Genomic DNA, 16,816 nt, shown 5'->3' with positions numbered 1-16,816 from the left:
CGCCTGCCCCCCCCATGAGAGCTGGCTGGCCCTTCACTCTGACACTTCATGTACGTAACTAAGGGCACTCACATGCCTCTCAGAGAGGGTGCCCCTTTCAACATCTGTGAGTGCTTATTAGGAATTTTGATTATTTGGATGAGAGAGCAGGGCTCAGACAGTAAGATCAGGGAAAAGCTCCCTCAAAGAAGTCCTTTCCAGCCCGACGTGGCTCAGTGGTCGAGCGATAACCTAAGAACCAGGAGGTCACGGTTCGATTCCCGGTCAGGTTGAAAGTGAATCCAGCCAAACCTCTATTTTTTAGAGTATTACACCTGAGTCTATGTAGTTCCTATTGCATCAAATCAGGAGGCACAAAATGTACAGTCTTTCTGCTTTCAGCGATTCTAAGAGTAATCAGTGGATTCGAAATCTATTCTCTCTAATATTAAGGAGTCTGGACCTATTAGTGCAAAATTACCACTATCGAAAATAAGGCCTTGGCACGAAACAGCCAGCACCCTCAGTGTGTACAGGTAAAAGTCATACAAAGTGACTCGTCTCAAAAAGGAAATAACAGCCCAAACCGGTTTGGCTCAGTGGATAGAGCGTCGGCCTGCGGACTCAGGGGTCCCAGGTTCGATTCCGGTCAAGGGCATGTGCCTTGGTTGCGGGCACATCCCTGGCAGGGACTGTGCAGGAGGCAGCTGAGAGATGTTTCTTTCTAATCGATGTTTCTAGCTCTCTATCCCTCTCTCTTCCTCTCTGTAAAAAATCAATAAAATATATTTTTTTAAAAAAAGGAAATAACAGATGGTGTTCATTCGCATCTTCAAGGAAAGGAAACTTCACACCACCTTATCCTACATTAATTTTTTGGGGGGGTTAATCCTTACCCTAGGATATTTTTTCCCCACAGATTTTTTTTTAGAGAGAGAGTGGAAGGAAGGCAGGGAGCAGGGGGGAGAGAGAAGAGAGAGAAACATTGATGTGATAGAAACACATGGATTGGCTGCCTCCCAAACACCCCCCCACACACACCAGGACTGGGATTGAACCTACAATCTAGATCCCTGCACATGCCTATGCTCTAACCATTGAGCAGTGCCAGCCAGGGCAACCCCTCAGTAAATTCTGTTGTTGATCAATATTTCAAACAATCCGTTAAAAAATTTTAAAGAGGTAAAAGTCAAGAGTTTCAAAGTCTAGTTCCAAACTTTTTGCCACTCAGTATGTGTTCTTACTCAGTTATTTGTGCACCCTTATTTGCCCATCTGAAAATGAAAATGTCACCACCTTCACCATATCTAAAGCAGCGGTCGCCAACCTTTCCGACCTCACGGACCACCGGTGGTCCACAGGCCACCGGTCGGTGACCGCTGCCTTAAAGAACTATGGATGAAGGTAAAATAAAATATAAAAGTCAGATATGGCAGCCCTGGCCAAGTAGCTCAGCGTCATCTCAACAGGCCAAGGTTGTGGGTTCAATCCCAAGTCAGGACATTACAAGAATCAACCAATGAATGCATAAACAAGTGGAACAACAAATCAATATATGTGTGTTTCTCTCTCAAAATCAATAAATAAAAAATTTTAAAAAGTTAAATATGGCAAATAAAGATTTAGTCTCATGAATGAGGTTAAATTTTATCCAAAATAAGAATTCAGTAAACTACAAGCTTAAAAAACCACCAAAAGTACAATAAACTAAATGCCTGAGAAGCTATTGCAATCTAAATTTGAAGAGATACTATGAAAGAATTAAAACGAAATTGCCACTTGCCTGTATCTGATATACTACTATACTAATAATTCACTTGCTTAAAATTGGCTGCAACAATTTGACTATTTCATTGAAAGCTACAATACACAAGCAGAAAAATCATATTTAACATGGATCATGTTGAAACAAAGCAATCAAACCACAAACTTGATTTGGGGATGCATCCTCCAAGCTATTCCTCAAATAAGTGTTCATTTAAAACAGGAAAATGCATTGAGCTTAACCTTATTTATACTGTTTCCATCTACAAAAGTATACTTTTTATGCATTCTATAACTTTAAACACTCAAGCATATACCAAAGAACTAACTCCTCCTATAAAGATTAAACTCAGTGAATAACATTGTTCTGGGTATAAATGCTGTATAAAATATTCTGAGCATATATGAGTTGTTACCAATCGGGACCCTGGAAAATCAGGCTTCTGACCAACTTCCCTCAACTCACCACCAAAGAAACCTTTTAACCATACTTTGCATTTTGATGAAGGTTCTGGTTTAGTGACTCATCAACTGTCATTTTAGAAGACAAACATGAAACCTACAAAGCTAGTTACTCTTGATTTTTATATTAAAAATACACAAGAGCTAAGCGACTTCCTTTACACTGCCTCTCCAAGTTAGGCTTTAAGAACTTTCAGGTTCCATCATCTGGAAGAGTGAACAGATATTTTCTTTTATCTCTTCAACCACTGGTATTTCAAATTCTCACAATAACATCATTCTTATGCTTTGAAAATTGCTGACACGGACAAATCAATTGTGCTAAATATTTAGTTTGCGTTATGCCCAGCCACTATAGTGACACCATCTGAGCAAAAGAAAGCAGGGTAACATTTTAAAGTAAAGCCTCAGTAGCAGGTATTTTTCTTTTAAAACAAATTTGTCAAAAAGGGAACTTCATATTTAAATATGTACAATTGGCAAACTCATCAGAAAGACCTCAAATAAAAAGATTCCGTTGGGATGAGACTGAATGAAGGGGATTACCCAAGAAGCTATTTCAACTTTTTTATAAGTATCTCAAAGAGCAATTTTTAAAAGATACAGAAGAGAAGCCCACACAACAAGACACAAACCGTAAGAGAGAAAAATTGTGTGTTCTAGCACAAGAGGTGGGGGAAGGAGAAAAACCTTCGGAAAAACCAACAACGGGCTTAGATACTGAAATCTTAATTTTAAATATAGAAATTCTTACCTCCCACTGTAAGTGAGGCGGGATATTTCGTATCTGAAGTTTCCGAATCCTGCAGAAGAATTTAAAAAAAAATTTTTTAAAAGAAGAACACATATAAAAGCAAAAGACATTCATAGCCAACATGGGTGTTTAAAAATGACTAAATTAATTCTTTATTAACTAAAAATGCATATGTAGTAAGAAAATGCAGCCCAAGAAGGAAAAAGGAGACAAAGTTGGTCACAGGGGCCACACCGAGAGCATTTGGAGATCCAGCGCATTAGATTGTTAGGGCTCATTTTTAAAGCCTCTAAAACTGGCAGAGACAATATTTGAAACACATTTCATCTGATGACTATATTCTAAGTTTAAACCCTTCAGCCTCAAATTAAGCATTGCAGGACGCAAAGCCTTAGAGCAGAATGTTCTTAATGTGAGATTGCAGCCAAGGGGTGCAATTAAAAGACAGAATTCGGGGAAGGTGGATGAGCGGTGGAGGGTGGCTATATATTTATTTTCACTATCCCCTGAAATTTAGTGCCTCTTTTCCATCATAAATGATAGCATTAAACCACAGTAGAAGTACACTGCGAGTAATTTGACATCAACATAAATCCATTCTTTATATATTACAGTAAGTTGTTGCAGATCTTTAAATATCATCTACACTCATTACTGTGAAATTTAGATGTGTTACTAGAACTTGTTACTTATGTTAAGGAGCACATGTCACTATGAGTTTTAACATTTTGCTAACTGTATTTCAAAGTAATCTATTTCCTCATAATCGTATGTGTTTTATTTTATGCATTTAAAAACATCCTAAGAGGTCCATACATTTCAGGCTACCAAAGGAATCCACGGTAGAAAAACATTTAAAAAAAAACCCACCTTAGTTCAATGCCCACATATGTAAACATGCATATATAGTATACTACGTATAATAATATCTATTACACACACACACACACACACACACACACACACACACACACACACATTCTTTTTTCAACACTGTCAGAGAGAGGAAGAGGAGGGGAGAGACAATAATCATATGAGATTTTAGCACAGATGCCACACACCAATTATAGCTTTTTTTTTTTTTAAATAAAACCCAGCCGGCATAGCTCCGTGGTTGAGCATGGACCTATGAACCAGGAGGTTCAGGGCACTTCTGTCGGCTGCAGGCTTGATGGGGATAGGGGGTCGTGCAAGAGGCAGCCAATCAGTGATTCTCTCATCTATGTCTCTCTCCCTCTCCCTTCCTCTCAGAAATCAATAAAAATATATTTTAAAAAAATAGACTAGCAGTTAGGTTTGACATCTCAAGTGAAGTAAATTACTTAACTTCTAGAATTAGAAACATATTAGTTTTCCTTTCCAGGTCAAATAATCCACTTATTTTGAAGTACCACGGTAAAACACCAGATTAGACAAGATTCATAGCCTAGTCTTTTGTCCCTGCTACTTCCCCCAAAGCATGAGAACAAATGCTGCCAGAGGTACCACCTATCCCTTAGGAAAGCCTAAAGAATATGTATATTCTGTTTGTAATCATAAAGTGGATAGTAAGACGTATTCTTACATTATTTTTGAGACAATAAAACAAAGTGCAGTCACCAGGAGCTATATACCAAAGAGATAGTGAGAGTGTCAATTTAAGAAGAGAAAAAAAGATTTTAACCACCACCCAGTTTCAATTTACATATGAAATGCTGTGTGAGATTTGCCTTTTTTAAAAAAAACTCATCTGCTAATCATAGTAAAAGCTGCAGGATGTGTACTATAACTCTGTTTTTGTATAAGGTTTTATATTTTCTACAAAAGCCTTAATACACAGATTTCAAAACTGCTATATATTGCTTTAGTTAGCAGAAAAGTTACTCACATTGCATAAATATTTATCCTGGGTAACCAAGGAAGGAAGAATTACTACAGATATGCAAATACTAATCTGTTTAATCAAACATCTGACCCAGTAAGAATTAGTAGCACAATCTTGAGAAACTAAGCATTTATTACCATTGGACTCATTCTTCTAGTATATACTACCAAAACTTTCTTCCAAAAGTACACATGTCAATGTACATACAGAGTTCTGGTCAACTAGCAGGTAATTATTCATATTATAAGAACAAATATTCACTTTACAGGACTCCCAATAAACCTTTATATAGAATACTTTGTTGTGTATATCATTAACCATGTTTCCCAATGCAATCTTCAAAATGTACATCCAGCATCAACCCGTGCACCTGGAGGTCGCCAGTTCGATTCCCAATAAGGGCACATACCCAGGTTTCAGGCTTGATCCACAGTGGGTGGGGGTGAGAGGCGTGCAGGAGGCAGCCTATCAATGATTCTCTCTCAGCATTAATGTTTCTATTCCTCTCTCATTCTCCCTTCCTCTCTGAAATCAATACAAATATATATATTTTAAAAACATTATCATCTGCTTCCCATGTGAGCTTTTAGAGTTGTTTTATCTAGGTTTGATTCCAAATACTTAAGAGTTGGTAGAATTGATATTGGCATTTGTTTCTATTCTATGGTGACCAAAGCACTGAAGTTCAATTTAACTATCAGCAAAATTAAGTTCTACACACCAAGGTAGTAGAAATGGCACACACACTCCGTAAGAGCAGGGTGTTAGGCTGTATTCAGAGCCAGAGCAGTGCTTGGCACCTGCTAGGCACTCACTCAGTAATTATATTAAATTGTGTTATAATATACAGAAGGAAAAGAAAACAGGACTCACAGATCTGCCATCCAGAAACAACTAATATTTCCAATGATTTCCTTAAAAATATAAGGAGAGTGCCCTGGCCAGTGTGAATTAGTTGGGTGAGCGACCTCAGGACACTGAGGGCTTGGCTTGCCAGGTCGATTCCAGGTCGGGGCACATGCCCATTCCCTGGTCAAGGTGCGTGCAGGAGGCAACAGATCTATGTTTCTAACATCGGTTTTTTCTTTCTCTCTCTTTCTCTCTCTCTCTCCTCTCTATCTCTATCTCCTTCCCTCTTGCTCTCTCTTCCTCCCTGCCTCTTGCTCTAAAATCAATTTTAAAAAATAAAAATTAAAAATTACAAGGGGAGTGAGAACTACCACACTTAAGTCTGAGAGCAAAAATCATAAAAAATATTTAATTACTGTGTTATTTTAAAAACGAACCCCAACACAATCTATAAGTTAACCATATAGAATTTAAGGGTTTTCCCCAAAACAGAAAATTAGGTAAAGTTTGTTTAACATGTGGGCTTGAAATATTAGTTACCATGAAAATTCAATACTAGTTATTTATTAAAAGCAATTTAAATTACAGGATAACGAGCCAACAGAAAAGCTCACGTAGGCTCCAAAGGGCGTCTTCAAGATCTGTAGTCATCAGTGAACTGGTTTAAGTTAACTTCAGAGCAATTTTCACAGTGACACCACACTCGACAAGCTAATAAAACCGACCACCCTACGCCCATACCAGCTTCCATGATCAAGTTTGATCACCGGATCTTCGTTAGTATGCTTACACCTGTACCAGCAAGTCCCACGGCCGTGCTGAAGTACACCAGTAAATAGCTATAAAAAAAATAAGGACCTTTTGAGTTTAAACTTCACTACAACACCATTGTTGCTCCTCAAAAGTAACAAAAATTCCTTGATACCAGATATCCATTCTGTTTACTTCCAACTGCCTATAACTATCTTTTCACAGTTGGTTTGTTCATGTCCAGATCCCGCCAAGAGGCACACATGTAGAGCTGATGTCTCTTTAGGTCTACGTGATACAAGAGTTTCCCTTCACTGCTCTCATGCCATTTATTTGGTGGTCCAGGTCGTAAATCCTGTACAATTATTCATTCTGGATTTTATCCACTGCATTCTCTATCATAATTGTTTACTATGTTGTATACTTCTTATATCATAAAGCATAAAACATCTATGAACCCACCTCACCAAATAGAGTAAGACAGCTGAAGTTACCCATGCTACTGCCTCCCAGAACGTATCCATCACCCCCAGCTTGTCGTTCTCATGCTTTAAAAAAATATATTTTATTGATTTTAGAGAGGAAAGGAGAGGGAGAGAGAGACAGAAACATCAATGATGAGAGAGAATCATTGATTGGCTGCCTCCTGCACGCCCCACACTGGGGATCGAGCCCACAACCCAGGCATGTGCCCTTGGCCGGAATCGAACCTGGGACCCCCTCAGTCCGCAGGCCGATGGTCTCCATCCATTGAGCCAAATCGGCTAGGGCTCTCATGCCTTTTATTTCTAAGTATTAGTATCTCTTAAAACAACACTAAGTAGACAAAATACTAATATCAGTCCTTAAAGATGACCAAAACTTCACACTAAAAATCTAGTCAGTGTTCAAACAGCCACAATTTATAAAAAATAAAAAATAAAAAATTGTTTTTACAATTGTTTCTTCAATCAGTATCCAAGGACCGTCCACACATTATACTTGGTTGATTATGACACTAGTCTCAATCTATACATTTCCCCTTTTTTTCTTACCACCTACTTGGGAGGTAAAAAATCCCAAATCTATCATTTGTCCTGCCTGGATTTTGCTAATTAATATGTTCCTCTGTGCCCCACACAAGTGGTAATTAAATCTGAAGACTCAATTTGGTTTTTGCTGCTGCTGTTTGGTTAAGAGAGTCAATAATACGTCACAGGGGGAGTGTCCTAGTCCATGAGGAGATCATGGGGAGATCCATTTATCTCTGGTTGCCTTCCTAAAATGTTGCAATCCCTAATCATCACTGCCTAAACCAGTGATGGCTAACCTCTGACACGCGAACTCATTTTTTTGGTTGGTTTTTCTTTGTTAAATGGCATTTAAATATATAAAATAAGTATCAAAAATATAAGTCTTTGTTTTACTATGGTTGCAAATATCAAAAAATTCCTGTATGTGACATGGCACCAGAGTTAAGTTAGGGTTTTTCAAAATGCTGACACGCCGAGCTCAAAAGGTTCGCCATCACTAGCCTAAACACATTATTCCATTCAAAGCTGAAAAGTGGTGTCTTCTGTGATTAGGCTGAAGTTCTTCCATAAAGAACAACCTCCCTTATCAAATATTTGGACACCCGGGAGCACAGTGCGTACAGTGAAGGCGCGGTAAGTACTGGATTCCTCCACCGCTGCAGCTGTTTTGTGCCCCCTCTCCCACACCCTCACACACTCACCTCTGATTTCACCCGCACACACTGCAGCTGTCTGCCCCCTTCCCCCTAAGCATCCATCTTTCCTTTTCACCTCAGGGCTTCTCCAAAGTGTCAGAAGAGTTCGTGAGCAGCCAGCCCAGAAGCACCTGAGAGTTGAAACTCTTAAAACAACCTGCAATTTACAGGCTGGGGGGTGGGAGCCAGTAGATAAATGCCCAGGCTACCAGCAGGAAGGCATTCCGCACTTTTCTCTAAGGCCCGACCCATTTCCTTATGGCCGATCAGTCAAGTACCCTTCACTGGCTTTTCCTCATTCCCCTTTTCACTGTCCCTATTCCTCACTTTTGCTCTTGGAAAACATCTCCAAAATAAATCAGCTTCATGCAAGTCCTCATCTCAATCTCTTCTTTCAAGAGCTCAAAGACATCATTATTGTCAAAATTTTCTGTTGGTGCTCTGGCATTGTGCAAAGTTGATCAAATGTTTATTTTTTTTTAGAATCATTATAAATTCATGGATTCATAGAGATTCTGTATGTATCAATCCACTGCATTCATTCTTTCTGAAGCTCAAACTGCCCTGTCTTTGTCAGTGGAAGCCTCTTCACGTTGGTCTCTGCATCTTTTGGCATGACTCTAGTAAGCTCTGGGAGCTCTATTGCTTTCTGTTCTGACTTGATAAATCCAGGTTCAACTTGTACACTTCCTGCCCCCATCTGCAATCAGCCTTGGTCCCCTCCCTCCCCGCCTTTTTTTTAATTTCAGAGAGAGGAAGGGAGAGGGAGAGAGGGATAGAAACATCAATGATGAGAGGGATCATTGATCGGCTGCCTCCTGCAGGCCCCCCTACTGGGGATTGAGCCCACAACCACGCATATGCCCTGACAGGGACTCAAACCGTGACCTCCTAATTCATGGGTCGATGCTCAACCACAGAACCGCACAGGCCAGGCGCAATGGTCCCTTTTAAATCAGAAATAATACATAGAGACACGATCTGGTCACTAAGGTGCTCACTGCTGTTGGGTTGGTAATTGCTCTGAGATCAGAGCTAGAAAATATACATTATGTTTGAAAGAGAAATAAACCATGTGTTCATAACGATATTTCCAATTCACATTTTAGATTCCTAGTTTTTTGCCAAAAGTCTTTGGTAGTTGCATCTTTTCTTCTACTGTAAAGTCTGACAACAGTTTAAACAATATAAACAAGATGCTTTATGTGTCCCCTGCAAAAATGTGTCCTGTTGCAGCCCTAGCCCCCTATGATGGTACTAAGAGGCAGGGCCTTTGGGAAATAGGTAGGCTTAGCTGAGGTCATGAGGATAGAGCCCCCATAATGGGATTACTGTCTTTTTAAGAAGAGAAACCAGGCTCTCTTCACTGGCACCCAGAGGAAAAAGCCACGTGTGTCTACAGCCCAGAATGCATCTGTCCACAAGTCTCACCAAGCACCCAACCAATCTGTCTTGATCTTGGATCTCCCAGGCTCTAGAATTATGAGAAATAAATGCCTACTGCTTAAGCCACCCAGTCCGTGGTATTTTGTTATAGCAGCCCAAACCGCCCAAGACAATATCTATTATCTCATTTAACCCTTGCAGTCAGCATTTTATAGACAGGAATCAAAAGCAGAAGTTTAACTTGTCCAAGTACACACTGCTAATGTGTGGCAGGGTCGGAATCTATATCTGGGCATGCTGGCTCCAGAGTCTGTCCTCTTTACTTCACTCTCTATATTCAGTCTTACTGATTCCACTTGTAATCCAACCAATAATGTAACCTTGTCAAGTAACTCCAGAAAAATAACAGGTTGCACGTTAAACCCAAAAGGTCAAGGGCATGCTAATCCTAAAACAAAATCTTCACATTACCCCACAGCTTACATCAACCAATAATTTATATACCAAGATTCAATACTGACAATAAATGGACAAGGTTGCATATTAATACTAAGAAGGAAGGCAACTATACTGAAAACTAAGCTAACTCAAGTATGTGGTGACCAGCGAGTCTATTCAACAGGCAAAGTTCCCTGAAGGTAAAATTATTTCTATCTTACTCAACGCTGTATATTCAGGTGCTGAAATTGCCTGGCTCATAGCACCTGAGCAATAACTCAACATTGTTACACAAGGAATTAAGGAAGAAAAGTCTCCTTAAACATTACAGTTCTAAGCAGGCATCCCCCAGCTCCCAGGTCTCCATGGGAACAACATCCATGTTTTCTTTAGTCCCCTTAACTAAAACAGAGGTGTATTTATCTTTCAAAGCTGTGCACCTTTTCATCATCTACCTACAACAGTCTGACAACCTTAGCTGTACGGAGAGAAACCTGACTGAAGCCAGGGATATGGGTTGGTAGAGTCCAAGAACCAAATGCTCTTCTCTGTGCGCTCCTATAACCAGCGTTTGCAAGTGCACACTGCCATCTCTCTTCCTCTTAGGAGATGAATGTCCCTTCAAGGGAGGATTACAGTTAAGGTTCTTGCACTTAGAATATGTGCAAGGTTAAGATGACCGAACATTGCTCAAAAAATAATAGTTGAAGTCAATTGGGCACAAACTGATCCCTGATTCCTGAGTAATCAAAGATTTCTGTAGTCTCCAGACTGAGGCTTAATCTGAAAATGTGCCCTTAACCAAAAAAGTTACTCCCAGTATTTCAACCAACCACAGACACACACAGAGTTGAACATCACGGAAGAGTTCTTTTTAAGTAAGAGGCTCACTGCCTGTGTGATTCAAAGTGTAGCTCCTTCAAAAGTGTACCATTCACACAATACAGCCATTTACACATATCTTCCTTGAAATTTAGGGTGGTCACAAGGGAATATAGTACTCAGATACAAAACCTCTAATTTGTTTGAGTCACACTGAAAATTAATCATTCCCAAATTTTTCCATAGTTAAGCTAATTTTATATATACCATTACATTTTTTTCCAGCAAGACTCATCATATTTTTAACAAGTGATTTTTAAAGCTAAGTATCTTAAAACTTCTTTGTTCAATGGAGTAGCTACTAGCCACATGAGGCTTCTGAGTACTTGAAATGTGGCTAATCCAGTCAAATGGAATTATTCCATGAGTGTAAAGTACATAACAGATTTTGAAAACTTAGTACCAAAAACAGAGAATATAAAATTTCAAGTTTTTAATAGTGATCACATGTGAAGAGATTAACATTTTAGACATACTGGGTTGTACACAATATGAAAGCTCATGTCACCTGTTACTTTTGACATCTTACTGTGGCTACTAGAAAAGTTAAAATTTTACATGTATATAAAATTTCACATTTTTCAATTGGAAGAGCTGATCTAAAACTTAGTATACTTGATAATCAAGGGTAAAACTAATTGATAAAATTTTATTTGTTTATGAAGGACATTTCAGGAATAATTAAGAAACAAAATTTTACCATCACTAAGTGACTGTACCTGTGAGAAGAGATATTTTAAGATGATGAAACTTTTAAAAGTGCTGTATTTTGAATATTGGGTATCGCTTCATTAACACTTTTCATTTCACATTACTGCCAATTAGATGTGGTACTTTTCCAAGGCAAATTCTTGAATTTGTCCTTGATCAAGTTATAACATATTCTCATCAACTTTAGAAACTACAATAATCCCACCCCGAGAGTATGGAGAAGGAAGAGAGTTTAGATGACTTCTTATTTCCAAGAAGTAGAGTTAGACAACCAATATGGCTTATTTTTCCAATTTTAATACATTTTGTAGAATCAAGCAAATAAAATAAGCCAACAACTATTACTGCTCACAAGAGAATCATTATGAAAATTGTTTCATACCATAGAATTCTTATATAGCAAACACACACACAATAATGAAGGAAGACAAATTTGATCCAAATATCTGACATTCCTCACAGCCTAAGCAACTCACCCTTGCTTTTCCTCCAAGATATTGCCATACTAGACCTTGCGGAGAAGCCTGCTCCCAGCAGAATGCTTACTATAAATGCAGTGCTCCCTTCCCAGTCTCACAGCAGCAAATGCTTCCTGCTTAAGAAGCTATTTTACCTTCTAGTGAGGTAAGAAAAGAAAAACCAGGCATGTTTATCCTGCTTAAGGAAGAATAGGTGAGAAACTGTTTCACTTAGTAACATGCTTCCTCATCTATACCAATTTTCCCCCAAACTTGAACTTTCACATTAATAAACTATTTGAATCTGTGTTATTCTTTACACAAATAAAACCTTTCTCAGACATTAAAAATTTCCTATGTTTTGCCTATGATATGTTTGTCAATCTAAAAAAATTAAACCTGAAAATGACCAAATCTCTAACCTAGCTGTCAGAGGTATAGAACATGCCAGAAGACACCACATCAGCAAAAGGCAGATCTAGGAAACTCTCAGCACAAACATCTAAGTTTTTTGTTTTGTTTTTTAATATATTTTTATTGACCTCAGAGACGAAGGGGGAGGGAGGGGGAGAGAGAGAGAGAGAGAGAGAGAGAAACAACAATGATGAGAGAGAATCGGACATGTGCTCTGACCGGGAATCAAACCCTGACCTCCTGGTTCATAGGTAGACGCTCAACCACCGAGCCACACCAGCCACGCCTAAGTTTTTTTAAATAAATTTCAAAAGGATGGGAAACCTGACATTTAAAAAAACACAACAACAACAAAAACCCTAAGACCTATCAACCAATCATAATGTATGAAACCTGTTTAAATCCTAATTAAAATAAACTGGGGGTGAGGTGGGGACTCAATTAGACAACTGGGAAAAACTGGAATATTTTATATCAATGAATTAGTGCCAATGTTTTCTTTATGTAATAACAGTCTTATCTATGCTTTTCTTATCCTTTAGAGATGTAGCCTAAAGAATTTAGAAGTGTAATAGGCTTGCTGTCTTGAATTTGCTTCAAAAATTCATCCAGGGAGGAATGACACTGGGGTACAGAGATTCAATAAGGCTGGTCATCAATGGTGAATTTTTAAAAATTATTGATTTTAGAGAGAGAGGAAGGAGAGGGAGGGAGAGAAACATCAGAGAGAGAAATATCAATCAGCTGCCTCCTGTATATGCCCCGACTGGGGATTGAACCTGGAACCTGGGTATGTGCCCTGACCAAATTCAAATTCTAACCCAGCCGGTGTGGCTCAGTGGTTGAGTGTCGACCTATGAACCAGGAGGTCACAGTTAGATTTCCAGTCAGGGCACATGCCTGCAGTGTGAGCTCGACCCACAGTGTGGGGTGTGCAGGAGGCAGCCGATCAATGACTCTCTCAATGATATTTCTATCCCTCTCTGCCTGTCCCTTCCTCTCTGAAATCAATAGAAATATATTTTTTTTAAAAATCTAATGCGACCCTTTGGTCCATGGGACAACACTCCAACCAACTGAGCCACACTGGCCAGGGCCAGGTGTTGATTCTTGAAACTAGGTGAGGGTTATAGAAGAATTTATTATTCTGTCTCTCCTACAGTACTTTTCACATTTTCTCATTTTTTTCCTGCTCTCTGAAATCTGGAAGTCACCATCTTTACAAATAACAAATTCCATCAAAATCAAAGGCTGGGGTTATGAGTTCTCTGTACCATGAGGAAGGGAGTTTTAGAAAAGAATTATGATTTACGTTTACAGTGGAAGCCCTGGGACGAGTTCTCCGAAGATACTCAGGGACGACTGTACATTTAAATTCATTCTGCTGCTAAGCACAGTGTAACTTCAAATACAGAATATTCACAAAAATCTTGTTTTATAACAATGTATATTAATGGGACATCTGTGCTATTTATTTAAAAAGAATCCTTTGTGAGAGTGGGACAATTGTACCCAATCCGAATGTATGTCGGTTCTGATACAAATAAGAGATGCTGCAGATGAAAAGTTGCATTCTCCAACTAGAAAGACTGAAGGCAGCAACATGCAGGAGAAAGCGATTCATTTCCAGGTTATTTCTTCTGCCATGGCTACAATTTGACAATAAAATTTTAAACCAGGAGGTCTCCCACAGTGTGGGGAATCAATAAAAATATACATTTTAAAAATCAATAAAAAAATGACCTCGGGTGAGGATTAACAATAAAATAAAATAAAATAACAGATATCATTTACTCAGGGACTCTTAATGGATAAAAGACTATGCCAGGCATTTGAAATACATTTTCACTCTACCTTACACTAACTGAACTAAGCAGGTATTAATACTCTCACTTCACAGATTAAGGAAACAGTATCTAGAAATTGTTTTAATCGAGGTCAAGAAGCAGGTAAATGAAAAACCAAATTCAAGGAGGGGGTGGGGGGATAAAAAAAAAAAAACCAAATTCAAATTCTAACTCCAATTCTAACTCCAATTTCCATGCTATTTCTACTATAATTTTAGGTGTCTACTATTTGGCTTCTATGAAACAACAACAACAACAAAAAAAACCAACAACACAGATCTCCAAGAAAACTGTCCAATATAATAATAACTACATAAACCTCCCTCTAGAAAAACAGCATTGGATGTTATCTAATTTATATCCACATGCTATAGAAGAGGCCCAAGGAGTCACATCAACATAGAGTAGACCATTTCGAGATAACAAAACCTCCCGCCTCACCAAGCAGCTAACATGACACATGAATAAGACAAATAGCTGTGCAAACTGGCAATAAAAGGTGCAATGCATATGATATTTCAAGAAGTTCTCCTCTACCAGGAAGTCTTTTTAAGGGTTCTAAATACATCTACAGTTACTAGATATGCAATTTAAAAAGTGACATGTTAAACCTTTGCCTATTATGGCAATCTGGAATGTAATATCATGCTTATAATCACCGATTATATGCAAAAACATGTTACCTGTGACTAACATCTCCAAGCCCATGGGGACACAGGTCTCTTAAAGGAAGAAATTCTTGGTCTTCTTGAGGTACTGATGTAACTGGTCAAAAAGTTTAACATGAGCCAAAAGGAGAGTGGGCACTGAGCACCAAGTTACCTTTGCACAGTAATCACCTCCAGTGTACCCAGAGCACATCTACCTGCCCTTGGGCTTTCTCTGTAACACAGACACCAAGAGTTTTAAATGGTCCTCCCGCCCTTTAAGTACTCTAACCCTTTTGAAAGCTTTGCTATTAGGAAAGCCATCACAAACTAAACCTGTCATTAACAATCTGTACAGGGCATTAAATTTTAGAGGGCTGGGCTTTAGACTTTAGCACCTTGTAAAAATGTTGAAATAAAAGCTTATGCATTACAAAACACTTAAGAACGTGTTAAACGCGGACCAAGCACTTTAATTGCCTAAAGACTGACTTGTAGAAACAAGTGCAAAACGTAAGCTATCAGGAAAGACTGTCCACCAGGGGGCAACACGCCAGGACTCCAGCACACACCTAACTACCAGCCACCCATTCATCAGGTTTTTTGGTTTCTTTTTAGCTTTAAAAAAAAAAAGTCAAAGTTTTAACATTTTTTTCTAAGAGATCCTACAGCGTTAATATACACTTGCATTTAGCACACTCTATTGGTGATTAAAACTAGAACGCATCTTAAATTTAAGAGTAGGACATCAGTGACAAATGTTTGGGATTCTAAATCCCTTCCGGATAGATTTAGCTGTTAGACAGTACTTAATTACCCCTATGTTTAGAACTTCAGGTATTTTTGAACTTGGGAAGGCTTTAAATATATCAAGTGGGTAACTCAAAAACGAGTTTCAGAATTCTATCTTCACTGTGATAGCAGCAGAAAAAATACTATACATGTAAAAGTCTATCGTTTTGAAAACCATGACAGTTATGACACCAAATAGTATCAAGACAATCAACCAAAACCAACCGCACACACATCTCAATATTCTGCAGATAAAGAGACACTTTCAGAGTCTTAACAGCTCCCATTCATCCAGTAACTGCAAACCACCTAACACAGTCCGAAGAGTCAGTGCAGCTATGCATTTAAAGTTACTGCCAGTTATGACAATGGCTAAAAATATGTTAATGCACACATCACTCACATAAATGTGCTTTCTTACTTGAATAAAATTACTGTAAAATGTTCATTTTTCTCTTTCGAAATTGTAAGATAATGCTTTTGTCTTCCTAGCACCTGGGCAAACGAGTTGTCATTAGATAACTAGCAGGCTTTCAATGAGTTGAAGAGAATAAAATTGCAATAAAGCCATAAGTCACACCGCAAATATCAATAGTTTTTTTTGAAATACAATCTCTTGAAGCAGACTTATTATCACTTGGCTATAAGCTAATGTTAAGATTTTTAGTTTTGTTCAAAGTTACCTATAAAGAACTATATTTTCAAAAATCTCAATTCTTAGCATTTTTGTGTTTTTTCATTATTGGAATAACAAGTAATACTATACACACTCAGACTGTGCTGAGACCAATCTCCTCATTTTTCAAAGTTTCAGTGTTTCAAATTTAATCAGTAAGTTTTTGTTTTATGTACTTTGCTATTATTTCATTAAAATATTCATCCAGTTCTCTGATAAATTTAAAAATTTAGGGTGGCAGTAATTAAACCAAATTGAAAATTACAATAAAACTAGGGAACTTGAATTTTATATTTGATCAAGCCATTTGGAAGCAGTTTAATGAAATTTTAACATTGCAAACTGATTACACTATCATAAAATTTAAAAGCTATTCTTAAAAAGATGAATACTAATACACAAATCTATCGTGACCAAACTAAAATTTGTCAGATC

General features: G+C 38.2%; 1 protein-coding gene across 2 annotated transcripts in view; it reads right to left on the bottom strand.

The window, feature by feature from the left end:
* The window catches only part of IGF2BP3 (insulin like growth factor 2 mRNA binding protein 3), a 107,341-nt gene that overhangs the window by 62,557 nt on the left and 27,968 nt on the right, over positions 1-16,816 (bottom strand). For both annotated transcript variants that reach the window (XM_006779020.2, XM_006779021.2), the window contains exon 3: positions 2,960-3,008. In XM_006779020.2, coding sequence (XP_006779083.1) covers positions 2,960-3,008 — 49 coding nt within the window. The remainder of the gene's footprint in view (positions 1-2,959; positions 3,009-16,816) is intronic.

This window comes from Myotis davidii, unplaced genomic scaffold (genome assembly GCF_000327345.1).
Source record: "Myotis davidii unplaced genomic scaffold, ASM32734v1 scaffold168, whole genome shotgun sequence".
In the NCBI taxonomy this organism is placed as follows: domain Eukaryota; kingdom Metazoa; phylum Chordata; class Mammalia; order Chiroptera; family Vespertilionidae; genus Myotis; species Myotis davidii.
This window is presented reverse-complemented; position numbering and strand designations above follow the sequence as displayed.